The 24,669-nt window shown below is 42.9% G+C and overlaps 3 protein-coding genes across 3 annotated transcripts in view; 2 read left to right on the top strand and 1 right to left on the bottom strand.

Moving 5' to 3' along the window:
- Nucleotides 1–14,137: 14,137 nt before the first annotated feature.
- LOC311102635 (uncharacterized protein) lies at nt 14,138–15,359 on the bottom strand. The gene is made up of 3 exons (XM_084144002.1): nt 15,289–15,359; nt 15,089–15,165; nt 14,138–14,332 (listed from the first exon to the last, which is right to left on the bottom strand). The coding sequence occupies exons 1-3, from the start codon at nt 15,302–15,304 to the stop codon at nt 14,228–14,230; spliced, it is 198 nt and encodes a 65-aa protein (XP_084000128.1). The 5' UTR covers nt 15,305–15,359; the 3' UTR covers nt 14,138–14,227.
- Nucleotides 15,360–16,737: 1,378 nt separating this feature from the next.
- msh4 (mutS homolog 4) lies at nt 16,738–22,226 on the top strand. The gene is made up of 18 exons (XM_084143835.1): nt 16,738–16,830; nt 16,988–17,098; nt 17,196–17,311; nt 17,398–17,571; nt 17,689–17,861; nt 17,978–18,045; nt 18,211–18,285; nt 18,373–18,437; nt 18,534–18,703; nt 18,865–19,001; nt 19,252–19,355; nt 19,635–19,759; nt 20,457–20,657; nt 20,787–20,905; nt 21,000–21,128; nt 21,304–21,478; nt 21,568–21,656; nt 21,786–22,226. Exons 1-18 carry the CDS (start codon nt 16,759–16,761, stop codon nt 21,981–21,983), a joined length of 2,301 nt encoding a protein of 766 aa, XP_083999961.1. The 5' UTR covers nt 16,738–16,758; the 3' UTR covers nt 21,984–22,226.
- Nucleotides 22,227–22,445: 219 nt separating this feature from the next.
- Nucleotides 22,446–24,669, top strand: part of LOC311102827 (kinectin-like) — a 43,889-nt gene continuing 41,665 nt past the window's right edge. Inside the window, exon 1 of the mRNA XM_084144257.1 lies at nt 22,446–22,567. The gene's annotated coding sequence lies outside the window, so the exon portion shown is untranslated. The remainder of the gene's footprint in view (nt 22,568–24,669) is intronic.

Raw genomic sequence — 24,669 nt, 5'->3', positions numbered from 1 at the left:
CTGTGAACCAGAGATACTATTAGCACTGAGGCGGTGTGCCCTAGTAGGAAGTCCACTGTGTGCAGCTCACCCTGCACTAACATAAATAACATGAGCATTTCTACTTCTGCTAAACTTCCCAGTAAAGCAATGAAAACAATCAAGCATTCCAGAAAAGTGCTAAAAATAGCCCACGTTAACATATGTAGCTTAAGAAATAAGGTTCATGAAATCATTAATTTGCTAGTAACAGATGACATTCATATTCCCACAATCTCTGAAACTCACTTAGATAATACCTTTGATGATACAGTGGTAGCAAAACATGGTTAGAACATCTACAGAAAAGACAGACATGCCAATGGTGGAGGTGTTGCTGTTTATAGTTGAAGTTGGAAGTTTACATACACCTTAGCCAAATACATTTAAACTCAGTTTTTCACAATTCCTGACATTTAATCCTAGTAAAAATTCCCTATTTTAGGTCAGTTAGGATCACCACTTTATTTTAAGAATGTGAAATGTCCGAATAATAGTAGAGAGAATGATTTATTTCAGCTTTGATTTCTTTCATCACATTCCCAGTGGGTAAGAAGTTTACATACACTCAATGAGTATTTGGTAGCATTGCCTTTAAATTGTTTAACTTGGGTCAAACGTTTCAGGTAGCCTTCCACAAGCTTCCCACAATAAGTTGGGTGAATTTTGGCCCATTCCTCCGGACAGAGCTGGTGTAACTGAGTCAGGTTTGTAGGCCTCCTTGCTCGCACACGCTTTTTCAGTTCTGCCCACAAATCTTCTATAGGATTGAGGTCAGGGTTTTGTGATGGCCACTCCAATACCTTGACTTTGTTGTCCTTAAGCCATTTTGCCACAACTTTGGAAGTATGCTTGGGGTCATTGTCCATTTGGAAGACCCATTTGCGACCAAGCTTTAACTTCCTGACTGATGTCTTGAGATGTTGCTTCAATATATCCACATAATTTTCCTTCCTCGTGATGCCATCTATTTTGTGAAGTGCACCAGTCCCTCCTGCAGCAAAGCACCCCCACAGCATGATGCTGCCACCCCCGTGCTTCACGGTTGGAATGGTGTTCTTCGGCTTGCAAGCATCCCCCTTTTTCCTCCAAACACAACAATGTTCATTATGGCCAAACAGTTCTATTTTTATTTCATCAGACCAGAGGACATTTCTCCAAAAAGTACGATCTTTGTCCCCATGTGCAGTTGCAAACCGTAGTCTGGCTCTTTTATGGCGGTTTTGGAGCAGTGGCTTCTTCCTTGCTGAGCTGCCTTTCAGGTTATGTCGATATAGGACTCGTTTTACTGTGGATATAGATACTTTTGTACCTGTTTCCTCCAGCATCTTCACAAGGTCCTTTGCTGTTGTTCTGGGATTGATTTGCACTTTTCGCACCAAAGTACATTCATCTCTAGGAGACAGAACGCGTCTCCTTCCTGAGCGGTATGACGGCTGCGTGGTCCCATGGTGTTTATACTTGTGTACTATTGTTTGTACAGATGAACGTGGTACCTTCAGGCATTTGGAAATTACTCCCAAGGACGAACCAGACTTGTGGAGGTCTACAATTTATTTTTTTGAGGTCTTGGCGGTTTTCTTTTGATTTTCCCATGATGTCAAGCAAAGAGGCACTGAGTTTGAAGGTAGGCCATGAAATACATCCATAGGTAGACCTCCAATTGACTCAAATGATGTCAATTAGCCTATCAGAAGCTTCTAAAGCCATGACATCATTTTCTGGAATTTTCCAAGCTGTTTAAAGGCACAGTCAACTTAGTGTATGTAAACTTCTGACCCACTGGAATTGTGATACAGTGAATTATAGGTGAAATAATATGTCTGTAAACAATTGTTGGAAATATTACTTGTGTCCTGAACAAAGTAGATGTCCTAACCGACTTGCCAAAATTAGTTAATAAGACATTTGTGGAATGGTTGAAAAATGAGTTTTAATGTCTCCAACCTAAGTGTATGTAAACTTCTGACTTCAACTGTATATTCAGAACCACATTCCTGTAAAGCTTAGAGAGGATCTCATGTTAAAAACACTGTTGAAGTTATATGGCTATAGGTTCATGTGCCTCACCTAAAGCCCATTCTTGTGGGAGGGTGCTATACACCATTGTGTTTGACCAGATACAATGCTATTTTACAGTAAACAAATTGACAACAGACTTTCAGCACGCTTATAGGGAAGGACATTCAACAAGCACGGCACTTACACAAATGACTGATGATTGGCTGAGAGAAATTGATGATAAAAAGATTGTGGGAGCTGTTTTGTTAGACTTCAGTGCGGCTTTTGACATTATGGATCATAGCCTGCTGATAGAAAACGTATGTGTTATGGCTTTGCACCCCCTGCTATATTGTGGCTAAAGAGTTACCTATCTAACAGAACACAGAGGGTGTTGTTTAATGGAAGCCACATTACATTTTACATTTTATTCATTTAGCAGACACTCTTATCCAGAGCGACTTACAGTTAGTGAGTGCATACATTCTTTTTCTTCATATTGGCCCCCCGTGGGAAACGAACCCACAACCCTGGCGTTGCAAGCGCCATGCTCTACCAACTGAGCTACACAGATCCTCTCAAGCTCTGTCAAGTTGGATGGGAGCATCGCTGCACAGCTATTTTCAGGTCTCTCCAGGGATGTTCGATCAGGTTCAAGTCCAGGCTCTGGCTGGGCCACTTAAGGACATTCAGAGACTTGTCTCGAAGCCAATCCTGCGTTGTCTTGGCTGTGTGCGTAGGGTCATTGTCCTGTTGGAAGGTGAACCTTCATCCCAGTCTGAGGTCCTGAGCAGGTTATCATCAAGGATCTCTCTGTACTTTGCTCCGTTCATCTTTCCCTTGATCCTTGCCGCTGAAAAATATCCCCACAGCATGATGCTGCCACCACCATGCTTCACCGTAGGGATGTATTGGCCAGGTGATGAGCGGTGCCTGGTTTCCTCCAGACGTGACGCTTGGCATTCAGGCCAAAGAGTTCAATCTTGTTTTCATCAGACCAGAGAATCTTGTTTCTCATGGTCTGAAACTCCTTTAGGTGCCTTTTGGCAAACTCCAAGCGGGCTGTCATGTGCCTTTTACTGAGGAGTGGCTTCCGTCTGGCCACTCTACCGTAAAGGCCTGATCGGTGGAGTGCTGCAGAGATGGTTGTCCTTCTGGAAGGGACTCCCATCTCCACAGAGGAACTCTGGAGCTCTGTTAGAGTGACCATTGGGTTCTTGGTCACCTCCCTGACCAAGGCCCTTCTCCCACGATTGCTCAGTTTGGCCAGGCAGCCAACACTACATATGCCATTGAAACCAGCATTACCCTCATGTTCTATTGGTTTTCAAATCAACTTTCTAATATTGTCCAGCAGCCAAAGGCACAATCCTAGTCATATTAGTATCCCATGCTAGTTGATGCATCTTTACATCTCCCCTCTTTCTTAATTTCTAAAGGATATTTTCATCTCTGTCACATGAAACCGCACGAGACCGCTTGCGCATGTAGTGCACTTGAGAATGGTGTTTTCCCGCTAATTGCATTTTGGAACATTTGCGTGTAGCCTACAGCCATGTGCGCATTGCTGAGCTTATAATATGAAGAAATAAACCTGTATCAACATTTTAAGCTAAACGGTCTGATCTGTTGCATCAGCCTCATTGCTTTCATTATTTTTTTTTATATACAGTAGTTGTATGAATTTTGTCTCTGTCGTCACAGTCCCAGAACTGTCCCAGAGTCTGTTGAACCATCCTTGAAATATTTTACGCCTTTAATTATTTTATAAAGACATAAAAAGTATTTGGTTGTAATTGTAATGTTGCAATATTTTACAGGCTACCAAGGGTGGCAAACCATCCTCCAGGATAGCGTTAAAGGGGCAGTGTTATATTTTGAGACAGTCTTGAATATGCAAAGAGTGTAGCCTACATGTTTGTCTGATTCTCTATGGTAAAAAAGATCGTAATGCATTGTAAAGTGGTTCCTTGCATCATACAATGATGTAAACATGGTGTTACAGACTTTTTTTGGAGAAGTGACTTGAGCTTTCGGAAGGTAAAAAAAAAGAAAAAAAAAGTGGCTAACAAGTGGCTAAAAAAGTTACATGTCAAGGCCTGGACTAGCTATAGAAGACCTGTCTGTCATTGAAGGAGACTGCCATATTAGTTCAATAACAACACTGACAGAAATAAACTGTAAGATTAAAACGACATTTGATTAGAGATATTAGGCTACTTGTTGTGCCAGGAATATATTCACACATTTTTTTTTTAATATTAGTTACTCCTTCATACGCAGAACACTTCTAATGTCAGCATGATAATGTGGTAAACCCTCGCAAAACATGGATAATTCTGCCTGCCAACTGGCAGTCCCTCCATCCAACCACAGGAATATGAAGGGAGAGCTGAGGATGTTCATCACATTGTCCTAAAAGCTGCCAAAAAAACCAGGCAAAACTAAGAACAGAAGAGTATCTGGTCAGTTACACAACTTCCTTGATAAGATGATAATTCTTACCCTCTGTTCATAACAGGGGGTCATGTGCCTCTGTGGCTAGGGAAAGTTCCTGTGTGTGTGCACATTTTACCTGAGCCTCCAGGTGGGTTAGGTTTCATCCTCTCCAGGGGTTCAGAAAAAGCAGGTTCTGGGCAGGAGATGATGGGCATCTTTGAGGATGAATCTGACGGGTTCTGCTCAGCCATTGCCTTCTCTGATTGGCTCCCCTTGACCTGTCGCCGCTTCTTCACCAGGTAAAATCAGGAATTCCCCAGGGCAGCTGTTTAGGCCCCTTACTTTTTTCAATCTTTACTAATGACATGCCACTAGCTACGAGTAAAGCCAGTGTGTCTATGTATGCAGATGAATCAACACTATACACGTCAGCTACTACAGCGAGTGAAATCACTGCAACACTTAACAAAGAGCTACAGTTAGTTTCAGAACTGGTGGCAAGGAATAAGTTAGTACTAAATATTTCAAAAACTAAAAGCATTGTATTCGGGACAAATCATTCACTAAACCTCTAAATCTTGTAATAAATAATTTGGAAATTGAGCAAGTTGAGATGACTAAACTGCTTGGAGTAACCCTGGACTGTACACTGTCATGGTAAAAACATGTTGATACAACAGTAGCTAAGATGGGGCCCAGTCTGTCCATAATAAAGCACTGCTCTGCCTTTTTAACAACACTATCAACAAGGCAGGTCCTACAGGCCCTAGTTGTGTCGCACCTGGACTACTGTTCAGTTGTGTGGTCAGGTGCCACAAAGAGGGACCTCGGAAAATAACAATTGGCTCAGAACAGGGCAGCACAGCTTAAATGTACACTGAGAGCTAACATTAATAATATGCATGTAAATCTCTTATGGTTCAAAGTGGAGGAGAGATTGACTTCATCACTACTTGTTTTTGTAAGAAGTGTTGACATACTGAATGCACCGAGGTGTCTGTTTAAACTACTAGCACACAGCTCGGACACCCATCCATACCCCACAAGACATGCCACCAAAGGTCTCTTTACAATCCCCAAGTCAAGAACAGACTATGGTAGGCACACAGTACTACATAGAGCCATTGCTACATGGAACTCTATTCCACATCAGGTATCTGATGCAAGCAGTAGAATCAGATTTGTATTTATTTAAAAAAAAATACACCTTATGGAACAGCGGGGACACACATACACATGATAAGAGACACGCACTCTACACACACGTACACATGGATTTTGTATTGTGTATATACAGTGCCTTCGGAAACCAAACACTTTTAGACATTTACTCAAGTAGTATTTTATTGGGTGTCTTTCACTTGAGTCATTTTCGATTAAGGTGTCTTTACTTTTACTCAAGAAGGACAATTGGGTACTTTTTCCACGACTGAGTTTACACACAGCTGTTCGGCGACGCAGATAGCTATTTAGCACAGATAGTAGACTGTCTTCTGTCTGTTTTCCGTAAAGAAGCGCTGTAACATGGATATATAGCCTTGCGGGAACCTTAACCCTATAAAAAGGTGTGACGTAATTTAACAATTTTTTAAAATACATTTTAGAATAAGGCTGTAATGTAACAAAATGTGGAAAAAGTAAAGGGTTCTGAATACTTTCCGAATGCACTGTGTGTGTGTGTGTGTGTGTGTGTGTGTGTGTATATATATATATATATATATACACACATATCTATACACTTCCAGTCAAAAGTTTGGACACACTTACTCATTCCAGAGATTCTTTATTTTTACTATTTTCTACATTGTAGAATAATAGTGAAAACATCAAAACGATGAAATAACACATATGGAATCATGTAGTAACCAAAAAAGTGTTCTTTTATATTTGAGATTCAAATAGCCACCCTTTGCCTTGATGACAGCTTTCCACACTCTTGGCATTCTCTCAACCAGCTTCATGAGGAATGCTTTTCCAACAGTCTTGAAGAAGTTCCCACATATTCTGAGCCCTTGTTGGCTGCTTTTCCTTCACTCTGCGGTCCAACTCATCCCAAACCATCTCAATTGGGTTGAGGTCGGGTGACTGTGGAGGCCAGGTCATCTGATGCAGCACTCCATCACTCACAGCCTGGAGGTGTGTTTTGGGTCATTGTCCTGTTGAAAAACAAATGATAGTCCCACTAAGCCCAAACCAGATGGGATGGAGTATCGCTGCAGAATGCTGTGGTAGCCATGCTGGTTAAGTGTGCCTTGAATTCTAAATAAATCACAGACAGTGTCACCAGCAAAGCACCCCCACGCTTTACGGTGGGAACCACACATGCAGAGATCATCCGATCCCCCACACCGCGTCTCACAAAGACACAGCGGTTTGAACCAAAAATCTCCAATTTGGACTCATCAGACCAAAGGACAGATTTCGAATGTCCATTCCTCGTGTTTCTTGGCCCAAGCAGGTCTCTTCTTCTTATTGGTGTCCTTTAGTAGTGGTTTCTTTGTAGCAATTCGACCATGAAGGCCTGATTCACACAGTCCCCTCTGAGCAGTTGATGTTGAGGTGTCTGTGACTTGAACTCTGTGAAACATTTATTTGGCCTGCAATTTCTGAGGCTGGTAACTCTAATAAACGTATCCTTTGCAGCAGAGGTAACTCTGGGTCTTCCATTCCAGTGGCGGTCCTCATGAGAGCCAGTTTCATCATAGCGCTTGATGGTTTTTGCGACTGCACAAGTTCTTGAAATGTTCCATATTGACTGACCTTCATGTCTTAAAGTAATGATGGACAGTCATTTCTCTTTGCTTATTTGAGCTGTTCTTGCCATAATATGGACTTGGTCTTTTACCAAATAGGGCCATCTTCTTTATACCCCCCCTACCTTGTCACAACACAACTGATTGGCTCAAATGCATTAAGAAGGAAATAAATTCAACAAATTAAATGTTAACAAGGCACACCTGTTAATTGAAATGCATTCCAGGTGACTACCTCATGAAGCTGGTTAAGAGAATGCCAAGAGTGTGCAAAGCTGTCATTAAGGCAAAGGGTGGGTATTTGAAGAATCTCAAATATTTTGATTTGTTTAACACTTTTTCGTTTACTACATGATTCCATGTGTTATTCCCTCCCCTACCCTGGACGACGCTGGGCCAATTGTGCGCCGCCCATGAGTCTCCCGGTCGCGGCCGGCTGCGACAGAGCCTGGATTCGAACCAGGATCTCTAGTGGCACAGTTAGCACTGCGATGCAGTGCCTTAGACCACTGCGCCACTCAGGAGTTCATACCACTCAGGAAGGAGACGTGTTCTGTCTCCTAGAGATGAACGTACTTTGGTGCGAAAAGTGCAAATCAATCCCAGAAGAACAGCAAAGAACCTTGTGAAGATGCTGGAGGAAACCGGTCCAAAAGTATCAAATCCACAGTAAAACGAGTCCTATATCGACATAACCTGAAAGGCCGCTCAGCAAAAGAAGAAGCCACTGCTCCAAAACCGCCATAAAAAAGCCAGACTACGGTTTGCAACTGCACATGGGGACAAAGATCGTACTTTTTTGAGAAATGTCCTCTGGTCTGATGAAACAAAAATAGAACTGTTTGGCCATAATGACCATCATTATGTTTGGAGGAAAAACAGGGAGGCTTGCAAGCCGAAGAACACCATCCCAACCGTGAAGCACGGGGGTGGCAGCATCATGCTGTGGGGGTGCTTTGCTCCAGGAGGGACTGGTGCACTTCACAAAATAGATGGCATCACGAGGAAGGAAATGTATGTGGCTATATTGAAGCAACATCTCAAGACATCAGTCAGGAAGTTAAAGCTTGGTCGCAAATGCGTCTTCCAAATGGACAATGACCCCAAGCATACTTCCAAAGTTGTGGCAAAATGGCTTAAGGACAACAAAGTCAAGGTATTGGAGTGGCCATCACAAAGCCCTGACCTCAATCCTATAGAACATTTGTGGGCAGAACTGAAAAAGCAAGTGCGAGCAAGGAGGCCTACAAACTTGACTCAGTTACACCAGCTCTGTCAGGAGGAATGGGCCAAAATTCACCCAACTTATTGTGGGAAGCTTGTGGAAGGCAACCCGAAACGTTTGACCCAAGTTAAACAATTTAAAGGCAATGCTACCAAATACTAATTGAGTGTATGTAAACTTCTGATCCACTGGGAATGTGATGAAATAAATAAAAGCTGAAATAAATCACTCTACTATTATTCGGACATTTCACATTCTTAAAATAAAGTGGTGATCCTAACTGACCTAAGACAGGGAATTTTTACTAGGATTAAATGTCAGGAATTGTGAAAAACTGAGTTTAAATGTATTTGGCTAAGGTGTATGTAAACTTCCGACTTCAACTGTACAGTCGTGGTCAAAAGTTGAGAATGACACAAGTATTGGTCTTCACAAAGTTCACTGCTTCAGTGTTATGAGATATTTTTGTCAGATGTTACTATGGTATACTGAAGTATAATTACAAGCATTCCATAAGTGTCAAAGGCTTTTATTGACAATTACATTAAGTTTATGCAAAGAGTCAATATTTGCAGTGTTGACCCTTCTTTTTCAAGACCTCTGCAATCCGCCCTGGCATGCTGTCAATTAACTTCTGGGCCACGTCCTGACTGATGGCAGCCCATTCTTGCATAATCAATGCTTGGAGTTTGTCAGAATTTGTGGTTTTTTTTTGTCCACCCGCCTCTTGAAGACCGACCACAAGTTCCCAATGGGATTAAGGTCTGGGGAGTTTCCTGGCCATGGACCCAAAATGTTGATGTTTTGTTCCCCGAGCCACTTAGTTATCACTTTTGCCTTATGGCAAGGTGCTCCATCTTGCTGGAAAAGGCATTGGTCGTCACCAAACTGTTCTTGGATGGTTGGGAGAAGTTGCTCTTGGAGGATGTGTTGGTACCATTCTTTATTCATGGCTGTGTTCTTAGGCAAAATTGTGAGTGAGCCCACTCCCTTGGCTGAGAAGCAACCCCACACATGAATGGTCTCAGGATGCTTTACTGTTGGCATGACACAGGACTGATGGTAGCGTTCACCTTCTCCGGACAAGGTGTTTTCCGGATGCCCCAAACAATCGGAAAGGGGATTCATCAGAGAAAATGACTTTACCCCAGTCCTCAGCAGTCCAATCCCTGTACCTTTTGCAGAATATCAGTCTGTCCCTGATGTTTTTCCTGGAGAGAAGAGGCTTCTTTGCTGCCCTTCTTGACACCAGGCCATCCTCCAAAAGTCTTCGCCTCACTGTGCGTGCAGATGCACTCGCACCTGCCTGCTGCCATTCCTGAGCAAGCTCTGCACTGGTGGTGCCCCGATCCCACAGCTGAATCAACTTTAGGAGACGGTCCTGGCGCTTGCTGGACTTTCTTGGGCGCCCTGATGCCTTCTTCACAACAACTGAACCTCTCTCCTTGATGTTCTTGATGATTCGATAAATGGTTGATTTAGGTGCAATCTTACTAGCAGCAATATCCTTGCCCGTGAAGCCCTTTTTGTGCAAAGCAATGATGATGGCACGTGTTTCCTTGCAGGTAACCATGGTTAGCAGAGGAAGAACAATGATTTCAAGCACCACCCTCCTTTTAAAGCTTCCAGTATGTTATTCTAACTCAATCAGCATGACAGAGTGATCTCCAGGCTTATCCTCGTCAACACTCTCACCTGTGTTAACGAGAGAATCACTGACAAGATGGCAGCTGGTCCTTTTGTGGCAGGGCTGAAATGCAGTGGAAATGTTTTTTGGGGATTAAGTTCATTTTAATGGCAAAGAGAGACTTTGCAATTAATTGCAATTCATCTGATCACTCTTCATGACATTCTGGAGTATATGCAAATTGCCATTATCAAAACTGAGGCAGCAGACTTTGTGAAAATTAGTATTTGTGTCATTCTCAAAACTTTTGACCATGACTGTATGTATGTATGTATGTATGTATGTATGTATGTATGTATGTATGTATGTATGTACGTACAGTGGGGTAAAAAACATATTTAGTCAGCCACCAATTGTGCAAGTTCTCCCACTTAAAAAGATGAGAGAGGCCTGTAATTTTCATCATAGGTACACGTCAACTATGACAGACAAATTGAGAAAAAAATATCCAGAAAATCACATTGTAGGATTTTTAATGAATTTATTTGCAAATTATGGTGGAAAATAAGTATTTGGTCACCTACAAACAAGCAAGATTTCTGGCTCTCACAGACCTGTAACTTCTTCTTTAAGAGGCTCCTCTGTCCTCCACTCGTTACCTGTATTAATGGCACCTGTTTGAACTTGTTATCAGTATAAAAGACACCTGTCCACAACCTCAAACAGTCACACTCCAAACTCCACTATGGCCAAGACCAAAGAGCTGTCAAAGGACACCAGAAACAAAATTGTAGACCTGCACCAGGCTGGGAAGACTGAATCTGCAATAGGTAAGCAGCTTGGTTTGAAGAAATAAACTGTGGGAGCAATTATTAGGAAATGGAAGACATACAAGACCACTGATAATCTCCCTCGATCTGGGACTCCACGCAAGATCTCACCCGTGGGGTCAAAATGATCACAAGTGAGCAAAACGGTGAGCAAAAATCACAGAACCACACGGGGGGACCTAGTGAATGACCTGCAGAGAGCTGGGACCAAAGTAACAAAGCCTACCATCAGTAACACACTACGCTGCCAGGGACTCAAATCCTGCAGTGCCAGACGTGTCCCCCTGCTTAAGCCAGTACATGTCCAGGCCCGTCTGAAGTTTGCTAGAGTGCATTTGGATGATCCAGAAGAGGATTGGGAGAATGTCATATGGTCAGATGAAACCAAAATAGAACTTTTTGGTAAAAACTCAACTCGTCGTGTTTGGAGGACAAAGAATGCTGAGTTGCATCCAAAGAACACCATACCTACTGTGAAGCATGGGGGTGGAAACATCATGCTTTGGGGCTGTTTTTCTGCAAAGGGACCAGGACGACTGATCCGTGTAAAGGAAAGAATGAATGGGGCCATGTATCGTGAGATTTTGAGTGAAAACCTCCTTCCATCAGCAAGGGCATTGAAGATGAAACGTGGCTGGGTCTTTCAGCATGACAATGATCCCAAACACACCGCCCGGGCAACGAAGGAGTGGCTTCGTAAGAAGCATTTCAAGGTCCTGGAGTGGCCTAGCCAGTCTCCAGATCTCAACCCCATAGAAAATCTTTGGAGGGAGTTGAAAGTCCGTGTTGCCCAGCGACAGCCCCAAAACATCACTGCTCTAGAGGAGATCTGCATGGAGGAATGGGCCAAAATACCAGCAACAGTGTGTGAAAACCTTGTGAAGACTTACAGAAAACGTTTGACCTGTGTCATTGCCAACAAAGGGTATATAACAAAGTATTGAGAAACTTTTGTTATTGACCAAATACTTATTTTCCACCATAATTTGCAAATAAATTCATTAAAAATCCTACAATGTGATTTTCTGGATTTTTCTTTCTCATTTTGTCTGTCATAGTTGACGTGTACCTATGATGAAAATTACAGGCCTCTCTCATCTTTTTAAGTGGGAGAACTTGCACAATTGGTGGCTGACTAAATACTTTCCCCCCCCACTGTATACACACATACACAGCATTCGGAAAGTATTCAGATCCCTTGACTTTTTCCACATTTTGTTAGGTTACAGCCTTATTCTAAAATTGATTAAAATTGTTTTTTTTCCCCCTCATCAATCCACACACAATAGCCCCATAATGACAACGCATAAACAGGTTTTTAGAAATGTTTGCTAATTTATTAAAAATAAAAAACTGAAATATTACATTTACATAAGTATTCAGACCCTTTACTCAGTACTTTGTTGAAGCACCTTTGGCAGCGATTACAGCCTCGAGTCTTCTTGTGTATGACGCTACAAGCTTGGCTGTATGCTTAGGATCATTATCCTGTTGGAAGGTGAATCTTCGCCCCAGTCTGAGGTCCTGAGTGCTCTGGAGCAGGTTTTCATTAAGGATCTCTCTGTTAATCTTTGCCTCGATCCTGACTAGTCTCCCAGTCCCTGCCGCTGAAAAACATCCCCACAGCATGATGCTGTCACCACCATGCTTCACCGTAGGGATGGTGCCAGGTTTCCTCCAGACGTGACGCTTGGCATTAAGGCCAGAGTTCAATCTTGGTTTCATCAGACCAGAGAATCTTGTTTCTCATGGTCTGAGAGTCTTTAGGTGTCTTTTGGCAAACTCCAAGTGGACTGTAATGTGCCTTTTACTGAGGAGTGGCTTCCGTCTGGCCACTCTACCATAAAGGCCTGATTGGTGGAGTGCTGCAGAGATGGTTGTCCTTCTGGAAAGTTCTCCCATTTCCACAGAGGAACTCTGGACATCTGTCAGAGTGACTATCGGGTTCTTGATCACCTCCTTGAACAAGGACCTTCTCCCCCGATTGCTCAGTTTGGCCAGGCGGCCAGCTCTAGGAAGAGTATTGGTGGTTCCAAACTTCTTCATTTAAGAATCTTGGAGGCCACTGTGTTCTTTGGGACCTTCAATGCTGCAGACATTTGTTTTTACCCTTCCCTAGATCTGTGCCTCGACACAATCCCGTCTCTGAGCTCTACGGACAATTCCATCGTGGCTTGTTTTTTTCTCTGAAATGCACTGTCAACTGTGGGACCTTATATAGACAGGTGTGTGCCTTTCCAAATCATGTCCAATCAATTGAATTTACCACAGGTGGATTCCAATGAAGTTGTAGAAACATCAAGGATGATCAATTGAAACAGGATGCACCTGAGCTCAATTTCGAGTCTCATAGCAAAAGGTCTGAATACTTATGTAAATAAGGTATGTTTTTTTTTTTATACATTTGCAAAAAATTCTAAAAACCTGTTTTTGCTTTGTCATTATGGGGTATTGTGCGTAGATTGCTGATGATTCTTTTTAAAAAACGTTTTCCAAAATGTGGAAAAAGTCAAGGGGTCTGAATACTTTTCAAAGGCACTGTATGTGATAGTAGAGTAGTGGCCTGAGGGAACACACTTAATGTGTTATGAAAAGTGTTATGAAATGTAATGTAATATTTTAAATAACTGCCTTAATGTTGCTGGACCCCTAATGGGGATCCTTAATAAATACAAATACCAAAAAATCCATGACTATTCATGCAGAATAGAACGAGCAGGGCATTGTGCAAGAGCACAGAGTAATTTCATGTTCAGTGCTCCATGCTGTGCACCAATGTGTAAGGGCTGGACGGGGCTACCACACTGAACAAATAGCTCAGTGCATCGCAGCGAATAGTGATTGTCTGCTTCTATCTACATCTACACACAATCACTTTGCTGCTGAGCATATGTATTTTACATACTTAAAACAGCTAAAATCATCATAGAAAATAAATTCAAAATCTATTTATTTCATGAACTTTTATTAAGAATTCAATTAATTATCCTACAAATGTGTTCCTACAGTTAAATACTGAAATGAGAAAATATAGAATAATGTTTTATTTTCCCTTTTCACTAACTGGTATATTGTATTTATTATTATGGTGCAATGACAATCACAGGCTGGTAAAACTCATAGCACGTACTGAGACACAATATGGATATATATAATAGGAAGGATTTTTAGATAAGTTATTAGTGCTCTACCCTCTAAACACAATCACATAATGTTGGGGTCCATTCCATTTCAATTACTCAGTTGAACTGTAAATTCATTTCTCCATAGGAGTGCAAGTTAATTATATGTATAACACAACAACCCTGACACCCACACCCACCTACTCACTCACTCAGACAGCTCTGCGAATGTGAAGGATGCAGATGTCAGGACTGTTATACTCTGGGTCCTGCTTGTCCAAAGGGATCTCTTCAGACTGGAAGTATCGTAGCAGCAACTGATTGGACAACAGACCAGAGGACCAGCAAGTCATTGAAGAGGAACATGATCCTAAGATCTCCATAAGAGACATGAAAAGCTTAAATATAACAGCCACCTACATTTCCTTACACAACAGTTTATGTGATAACAGGAGGACAGACAGAATACTCACCTCAAAAAATGTTTTATAAACTTTGCGGTTGACATCCACTGTGTGTTGCTCATAGCATCATATGATGCAGGTCTCTGGTCCAGCCAGGTGCTTCACAGACTAAGTACAAAAGATGGTCAACAGTTAAAACAACAAACAGTCATTTTTTCAACCATGTATTGAACTCAAGGCAACTCGTAGTGTTCTAATACTGAATGTGTTGGGCAGTTGTACAGGTCTTGAAGCAATAATAAGCAAGTCCCACAAAAACTGAACCAAATTTTCAAATTGCAGCATGAATTGCGTAGCACAACGGTAAATGTGAAAGTATAACACCTGTGCATAATAGAAGCAGTCCACCATCAGGATAAAATGTGGGTGTAGTAGAAACTCTGACACATTTTCACCCCTTTAAAGATAAGAGAATTCCACATTAAGCATTTTCATTGTACATGTTTTGGACATCAACTATAGGCAGCTAGACCACATACAGAAAATCCATGGTTTGCATGCACATTACAGCCGACTGTGGTGACGATGGTTGTCGCTTGTGTTACGTAATAAAATCTCTATATTAACCAACAAGAACTAGAATAAGTACAGTACAGAGCATTTCAGTACCTTGGCTGTGATGGATCCACTGCTGATAAGTGTCTGGTTCTCTTGAATATTGACTTGGAGTAGAAACTGCAGTTCAACTGGACAGACGCATAAACTGGCGTTAGTTAGCTAGCTAGCAGTGAAAGTGAAGCAAATAGTTGGTTTACTAGCTAGCTAGCTAATAGGTCAAGAACATGTATTTAGTGGCTAACGTCACTCACCCCAAATATGCTGCATAAGGCATCTCTTACAAAATATGTATATTGTTCTAATGTTTGTTCCGCCATCTTGTTCTCTGACGTTTTACCGCTTCCTCATTGCATCCACGCCCACTGTGACTTGTGGCACCGCCCACCTGGCGAAATGCTGCCAAAGATGGCGGGTAATTGAAGATAGTTAACGCAGGCCGTTTACCATTCGGAAAAAAATGTCAGTTCCGGTCTACTTAAGGGGGTGGCTCTCCCATAGACACCAACGCGATAGCAGCTGGGTTTGGTCTACTGCTGCATTCAAATCAACTGCGAACTCGGTAATCTCCTACTTCAGTGCGTTCAAGACAACTGGGAACTCGGAAATAAACTAGTCATCCAACTCGGAATTCCAAGTCGGGAACTCGGGCCTCTTTCTAGAGCTCCGACATTCCGACCTGAATATCAATGATGACATGATTTGACCTAGTTTTTTCCACCGAGATCCCAGTTGTTGTGGAAGCTAGATTAATATTTGTGTGTGTGTGAACTGTGCCTTATATTACGCTCGTGCGTTGAATATGTTAGCTGACTCGCGCCCATTGACCCTGACTTTGCGGGAAAGTTATAAACGATGGCTACCTGAGGTTGAGGTAACTTAGCCGTCAACAAACTGTGAGGTGACCTTCTGTTATTATAATTTCTCTAAATTTGTTTGCCGAATCACCATCAAAACTCTTTGAAATGCTTCGAAGTAGTACAGAGGAGTTGACACCTGGCAACACCTCGGACTCCGGAAGAAGCTCGGTGCTGTCACCTTTGTATCATCGAGGCGGACAAAATGGGCCCGTGTCGCTCGGTCGTGGATCAACATCTGCAGGCCTGCTCACAAGAGGTAGGCCTACATAAACTATTTCCCGTTAGCTATGTAAACAAGCGTGCTAGCTAGCTAAGCTAACCATTCTGATTAAATGGAAATCATGTTGGCAAAGTTGAGCACTGCTAAATTCTCTAAATAAAGCTTATACACATTTTCATATTTTTAATTATCTAGGCTACAAGGCACTTAGCCAGGCAGGCTTATTTAGATTGAGTTGTAGACTATAAGTTGATGGCATCTTTCTTTGACTCAGGTCAGGTGAATCACAACTTCAGAGGGGGCAGGACAAGTTCATCTGTCCCACCCTCCAGTGGCTCCTCATTCTATGGGACCCCCAGACTCATGGGGGGAACCCCCAGACTCGGGAGGACCCCAGGCTCAGCTGGGGCTGTAGGCATACACCCTGTATGGACGCCACAGACAGAACCCTCTGGTAAAGCCATAGCGCAGACACACGCAACTGAGTTGTTTTTCACTGGGCTGTCTCAGTTTGAGAGTTGAATTATTCCGCTCTCTCCATTCCAGCAGTGACCACTAGCTGCTCCTCTGTGACCTCGGCCACTGCTGCCTCTGTGATTGTGGCGGTGGTAGAAGGGCGTGGGTTGGCCAGGGGGGAGATTGGCATGGCCAGTATCAACCTGAAATGCCCAGAGCTGGTCCTCTCTCAGTTTGCAGACACTGGGACCTATGCCAAGGTAGAACATAATAAACAAACAGGCTGAATTGGTTTACTGTCTTCAGTATCTCAGAACAGGGACAGACAGGCAAATCCATCTCCATGCAGCCTAGCTAAGTGCATGGTTATCTCAGTGTACTAAAGGAGCATTAAACTTGTCTCTGATCCACTTCCAGGTTATCACCAAGCTTCACATCCTGGTGCCACTGGAGATACTAATGCCAGACACTGCCAGTGAGAAAGGCAAAGGGACCAAGCTATACAACCTCATCACAGAAAACTTTCAGGTACTGAGTCGAGGTGGTCTGTCTATACTGCTGAAGTGAGACTTTTACCTTTGTCTTATGTGTTATTTGTTGCCTAACCTTCTTCTTTATGTTTCAGTCAGTATCTTTCACTGCAATCCAGAGAAAGTACTTCAATGAGAGAAAAGGGCTGGAGTACATCCAGCAACTGTGTGCAGCAGAGTACAACACTGTTATCATGGAGGTGCAAGCTAAGTATGTCACTGGGCTCAGAGAGCACAACAATAATAGTCTGTCACTTCATAATAATCAGTCCATTAAACTGCAGTGTTCATCCCCAGATACTATTGCCTGGCAGCTGCTGCTGCTTTGCTGAAATACTTTGAGTTCATTCAGAACTCCATCTATGCACCAAAGTCACTGAAAGTAAGCTTCAAAGGGAGTGAGCAGACTGCCATGATCGATTCAGCGTCTGCCACTAACCTGGAGCTGGTTGTCAACAACCGGGACCACAGGTATGGGGGCGTGGCAGAAGGATGTGAGACCGTCTCACTTATCAGTTTTTCAAACATGGTCAATACATCAAGAGAGTATGTGATGTCCAGGGTGTGTGTACATTTGTGTGTCTGCAGGAGTGAACATACCCTGTTAGGGGTGCTGAACTACACCAAAACCCCTGGTGGGGGAAGGAGGCTGCGCTCTAACATTCTAGAGCCCTTGCTGGATGTCGATACCATAAACATACGTCTGGACACCATTCAAGAGCTGTTACAGGACGAGGAGCTCTTCTTTGGCTTAAAGAACGGTTAGTAACAGCTACTAACGGTGTTACCTTATATTACAGTGATAGGTTTTCAATGTTGATTGACAGTTCTTTAAAGATTAGTGTATTTCCTTTGTTCATTTCTACTGTGCCTGCAGCCATTGGACATTTTCTGGATATAGACCAACTGCTCTCTGTTCTTGTCCAGATTCCCAAGCAGGAAACGGTACATATAGACGTTATTTGATTACTTGTGATACATTTGATTAAATAAACTATTATATTGCTCCTTTCAATGGTATGGTTTCCTGAAGGTAAAATAGTTGTCAAAGCCATAATGATGGAACAGTGAGAGTAATGTTAGAATCTGTCTGTTTTCCTCTCAATGAAGGTTCAAGTTGCAGAATCAAAGATTACACATGTGATTCAGCTGAAGCATACTCTGGAGTTGGTACCACCACTGAGGGTAAGTGCTCTGTGTCCTTATAATATATTCAAAATCATTACTGTTGTTGTACCATGTGCCTTTTTATAACCAGTATTGTGTAAACAGATGGTGCTGAAGAACTGTAACACTGCTCTGCTGAAGGCTTACAGCAGCTCACTGGAAGACAACAGGTACATTATCACTAAAGGGATTGGGTTTTCAATTAACAGGCCTCTAGAACACCTCTCAGGCACATTGCCTTCATTGATCACATTATGTTTCCTCAGGTTTGACATGATCCTGGACCAGATCAAGACAGTGATTAATGATGACACCAGCTACATGAAGGGGAGCCTCAACATGCGTACACAGAAGTGCTACGCTGTGCGCCCCAACATCAATGAGTTCCTGGACATCGCCCGGCGAGCCTACACTGAGATTGTGGATGACATTGCAGGTGTTCACTAGATGGTTATGATGTTTTAAAGGGATATGCAAATTGATAATCTCTTATCGGATTATCCCTAATTTATTTCAAACTGTCTCTGATGTGTTATGTGTAGCCTACAGTAAATCTTTCCTGGTGTGAATTACATAATGAACCCTGCTGATGCACAGGGCTGGTTGACCAGGTGGGGGAGAAGTATGGCTTGCTGATACGCACCAGCTTCAGCACAGCTCGAGGCTTCTACATCCAGATGAAACTGGAGGGGGGAGCTTTACCTGATGGGGAACTCCCAGCTGACTTCATCAAGGTAATAACCTATTTGATGAACACCTCTGTACCTGGCAATGCTGGATTGTGGCAATGATGAATGGATTATACAGAGCATTAAGTGAGAGAAACCCATTACAAGGTGTCATGTTGCTTCATGTTCATTGTTTAAAGTGGCTGTACCTGTCAGAATTTCTTTGGCCCTATATTACACTAAAACTTGTTCGGTATTCTCATTCATAGTAATATATTTTCATATTCTTGCTGTGTTTTATTCACACTTTCCTCAGGTGACAAAGCACAAGAACAACTACAGCTTCACCACAGCAGACCTGATGAAGATGAATGATCGCTGTGATGAGGCTCTGAGGGAAATATTCCACATGTCCTATGTGTGAGTAAAGAGCAGCTTCACAGCCTCACAATTATCAGGCTACATTTTCAGTGTATAATGTGTACAGAAAAATATGTATTCTTTGCTTTGATCTGACTGACAAACCTACCCTTTATTTCTGTTATTATCATGTGTCATAAAGCGTCTGCTAAATGACGTAAATGTAAATAACTGGGGGAAATTGGATTGATTTATTATTGTTTACCCAGTAGATGGGGCTATTTAGTTTGTTGTGGCGTTGTAGATAATGTTGTCCTGTTTACACCTGTCTCTTTCCAGGGTGGTGTGTCAGCTGCTGAGTACAGTTCATGAGCGTATCCACTGTCTTTACAAACTGTCCGATGCTGTGTCCATGCTAGACATGCTGCTGTCACTAGCCAATGCATGCACCATCTCAGACTATGGTAAGTCAAGCAGGAACGTTAATAAATGTAATCAATGATTAATTTATTCTGTACATTTCTGCAACAGAACACAAAAAGTATGTGTTGCTCAAATTCATAGTTCACGCTAACCATATGATCCAGTCAGATTCAAGCTATCCCTGGAGTGGTTTGACCTCTAGACAGTATCTGAAGAAACCCACCCACTCATCCATCTCACATAGCATACAGTCATAGCAGCATGAGTGAATAGTGTGTCAGCAGCAGCACCCCCAGTTCTCCTCTATAAGTGACAAAGAGGCTGCTGTGATCTGCTCTCTATTTAACATTGGTTGCCCTGCTAGCTTAAGTTGTCTGGGCAGCAGCTCCCATAACCATGTGGGTGGTGACCAATGGCCCACAGCTGTCTGAAAAAGGATCTCTGGAGGGACTTGTGCTGACTGACGGCCCTCTCTGTCTCAGTCATCTCACTCTCAGATTACCCTGGTCACGTAACCGTTACTGTATTTGACCAGACCAATCTCTCTGCAAGACACGACTACTGCATGTACTGTACGCTAGAAGTGTTTGGAATTTTCTCATAAAATGTGTGATAAAATAACAAACACAACTGAATGTCATCCACAGTAATTCAACACAGAGGAAAACATTTATTTACCAACCACGTAATTGTACATTTGAATTGTATTGTAATTGTTTTCCTTCTCTGTGCCTGCAGTGCGTCCTGAGTTCACAGACACACTGGCCATCAAGCAAGGTCGTCACCCCATTCTGGAGCGCATCGTTGGCCAGCAGCCCGTGTCCAACAACAGCTACATCTCTGAGGGCAGCAACTTTGTCATCATCACTGGGCCCAACATGAGCGGCAAGTCCACCTACCTCAAACAGGTGGCGCTGTGCCAGATCATGGCTCAGATAGGTGGGTGGAGAAACCACAAAATTAATTTGAAATGGAATGTAGTTATATAATTAACTTAATTTTCTGTGTTGTAACCATTCAACGGGCTTACTCACAGGCTATTTATATAATGAGTCTGATCTTTCCTAGGCTCCTTTGTGCCTGCTGAGTATGCCTCCTTCCGCATTGCTGACCAGATTTTCACCAGAATCGGGGTGGATGACGACTTTGAGACAAACTCCTCAACCTTTATGGTGGAAATGAAGGAGGTACATTTTCCATATATTGGCCAGTGGTTTGGTATGGATTTTCGAAATACCGCAAAGTAATTATATTTCATTTATTTGTCTTTGTACTCCCAAGGTCTCATATTTAATCCATAATGTGAGTGATCGGTCTCTCATTATCATAGACGAGCTTGGGCGTGGTACTAGTGCTGAGGAGGGTGTCGGCATCTGTCACTCTGTCTGCGAATTCCTCCTTAGCCTCAGGGTAGGTACAGTGTCCAACCAGCACAGTGCCTCTCTCCTATCTGAAACAATGGATGATTAATTTGATTTTTATGTATGAATCATGGAGTCCTTTCTTTTCTTTGACTTCCTGTTACATGCACTGCTCAGATCATAAGATAAATATGTGTGCTCAGCTGTTTACCTGCTGGTCCCAGGCGTTCACTCTGTTTGCCACACACTTCCTGGAGCTATGTCAGCTGGAGACATTGTACCCCAATGTGGAAAACCAGCACATGGAGGTTCAGCACACCCGCACTGGTGACACGGGTACAGAGAGTGTCTTCTATACCTTCCTGCTGAGCCGTGGAAGCTCTGAGGAAAGAAACTATGGTAAGGAAATACAATCAGACACTTAACATTGTCCAATCTCAATCATTCAACTTAATGGTAAAAGGTTTACTGTAATGTTCAACTTGCAGGTCTGAGGGCTGCGGAGATGACTGCACTGCCTACAACCATAATCCAAGAAGCAAAGGCGATTAGCTCCAAAATCAGCCAACAGCTCTTGGTATGCTTTTCCAGTAGGCCATGTCTTATAATTATTTAGATCTAATTTACTATCCCATCATCTTATTCTCTGTGGTCCCTGCTGGTCCGTCAACCTGTCATCTTCCTCCTCCCTCCTACCCTGTCTCAGGCCAAGCACCACAGTGATCCGGAAACGCAACGGCAGAGAGCAGTGTACCACCTGGCCACCCGGCTCCTGCAGACAGCCAGGAACTCCAAGCTGGACCCTGACAGCCTGCGCATCTATCTGAAGGGCCTGAAGAGACACTATGAAGCAGAGCTGCAGGTCACAGGAGAGCCTGTGTCCATGGAGACAGAGGAAGAATGATTCAGATGAGGAAAGGGATGTCAAAGGGTGGGAAGGGGGCGATGAGATGGAGAGGAATTTTGAGGAAGCTTGTGGACTTATGAATGATGCTGTTTGACTATAAATGGTCTCCTATAATGATATTCAATGACATTGTTGTTAGATGTTCCCATGGGGGGCCAGTATGAAAAATGTATGCACTCACTAAAACTAAGTTGCTCTGGATAAGAGTGTCTGCTAAATGACTAAAATGTAAATGTTGAGTATTTGTTTTGTCTCGATGTTAATCTGTAATATTTGGAGAATTTTTTAAAAATATTTTCCTAAAGTGTCTTATTAACTTGACATGGAGCTGGACAACAAGGGAGGGGCCCACATTTTTAACACCCACGTAGCTTCAAAACCCCTATCAGAGAAGAAGGCCCTGCCTTTCCAACGTCCTCGTCTCCAGTCTCCTCCCTTCATTGAATTCTACGCTGTGTCCTGAGACATATCGACCCGCCCACGCGAAACAAGATACACGGGCAGCGTTGAGTTGTGCAGCTCTGGGGAACTCACCATTTCATTTCAACATTTAGGAAACTGCGGAATTAAAACACCTCAGGGTATGTACATTACATGTTCTCATAACATTTTTTTTACGAGCTAGGCACTCAAGGTTTCGCGTAGCTGAGACAGTAATCTGGGCCTGGCACTAGCGCCAATGCACTGCCGGAAAATCGGGGACGCAAGAGTGGGTCAGATTTCAGGACAGGGGGGTGGGTGACTTTGTAGACGAGGCCTTTTGTTGGGATTGGCTTCTCAGGTGCTGTAGACTGGGTTAGGTTTTATATTAAGCCAACAGTAACTGTTTTGGAAACGTTATTTCTAAACAACATAAAGTATGTGGTTTCCAGCATTTCACCTGTTTAAAATAGAATAACGTTAACTATGTCCGTACATCTCGAGACGTCACTCACTGACCAGACAAGTTTTCCTGTAAGTGTCATGATTTGCAGCACGATGACACAGATGGAACTGGCTAACAAACGTAACGTTAATCACTTCATTTATTGTTGGCTGGTTTCCTTGGACAGCAAACTAGTTAGCTAGCTAAACGCCCTGACCCAAAAAGATGGCCTACTTCGTTTGTCTAAAGGAAGGCAGGCGTCATTGGAAAAGCCGGAGTAGTTAGCGAACTATCCATGAAATACATTAACTAGTTACCAACATGTACGGCCCTAGTCAAATAATGACATTACGGCTTTGTAACTAGCCAGTTCGTATCCAAAGCAGGGCCTTACCAAAGCCCTTCCGCCAGTATCGTGTCCACCCACTCATGTGTATGTTGCTAGCAAGTTACATTGAACAAAAATATAAACGCAACATGTGAAGTGTTGGTCCCATGTTTCATGAGCTGAAACGAAAGATCCCAGAAATGCTCCATATGCACAAAAAGCTTATTTCTCTCAAATATTGTGCTACAACTAGTTTCCATCCCTGTTAGTGAGCATTTCTTCTTTGCCAAGATAATCCATCCACCTGACAGGTGTGGCATATCAAGAAGCTGATAAAATGGCATGATCATTACACAGGTGCACCTTGTTGGGGACAATAAAAGGCCACTCTAAAATGTGCAGTTTTGTCACACAACACAATGCCACAGATGTCTCAAGTTTTGAGGGAGTGTGCAATTGGCATGCTGACTGCAGGAACAGCTCTGGTGGACATTTCTCTACCATAAGCCCCCTCCAATGTCATTTTATTGAATTTGGCAGCATGTCCAACCAGCCTCACAACTGCAGACCATGTGTATGGTGTCGTCTGGGCGAGCGGTTTGCTGATGTCCGCTGTGAACCAAGTATCCCATGGTGGGGTTATGGTATGGGCAGGCAAAAGCTACAGACAATTAACACAATTGCATTTTATCGATGGCAATTTGAATGCACAGAGATACCGTGAAGAGATCCCGAGGCCCATTGTCGTGCCATTCATCCACTGCCATCACCTCGTGTTTCAGCATGCTAATACACTGCCCCATGTCGCAAGGAAGCTGAACATTTCCAAGTTCTTCCGTGACCTGCATACTCACCAGACATGTCACCCATTGAGCATGTTTGGGATGGTCTGGATCAACGTATGACAGCGTGTTCCTGCCAATATCCAGCAACTTCGCACAACCTTTGAAGAGGAGTGGGACAACATTCCACAGGCCACAATCAACAGCCTGATCAACTCTATGCGAAGGAGATGTCGCGCTGTATGAGGCAAATGGTGGTCACACCAGATACTGATCCATGCCCCTGCCTTTGTGACCAACAGATGCATATCTGTATTCCCTGTCATATGAAATCCATAGATTAGGGCCTAATGAATTTATTTAAATTGACTGATTTCCTTATGAACTGTAGCTCAGTAAAATCTTTGAAATGGTTGCATTTATATTTTTGTTCAGTATAGATAATACATTTGTATTATGGTTAGTAAGATAATAGCAGAGCAATATCTAACCACAAGTGCTGCTTGCTAACTTACGTGCAAGGACATGGCAGGCATGCCAGCAGAGACAGAACATTTCATCGCCTTGAAACGGAACTGATTAGCCTAGGGCTAGGCCTTATGCAATACTAGCTAGGGGAGTTTTGCTTAGAACAGCCTGTTAGCACGGCACAAAACACCCGTTGTAGGCAGTTTTGTGGGTAAAGGAAATTACTACTTTATCTGTAGA

Source organism: Coregonus lavaretus (genome assembly GCF_964263955.1).
Source record: "Coregonus lavaretus genome assembly, chromosome: 27".
Taxonomy (NCBI): Eukaryota; Metazoa; Chordata; class Actinopteri; order Salmoniformes; family Salmonidae; genus Coregonus; species Coregonus lavaretus.
The sequence above is the reverse complement of the archived record's forward strand: the minus strand, read 5'-3'. Positions and strand labels throughout refer to the sequence as shown.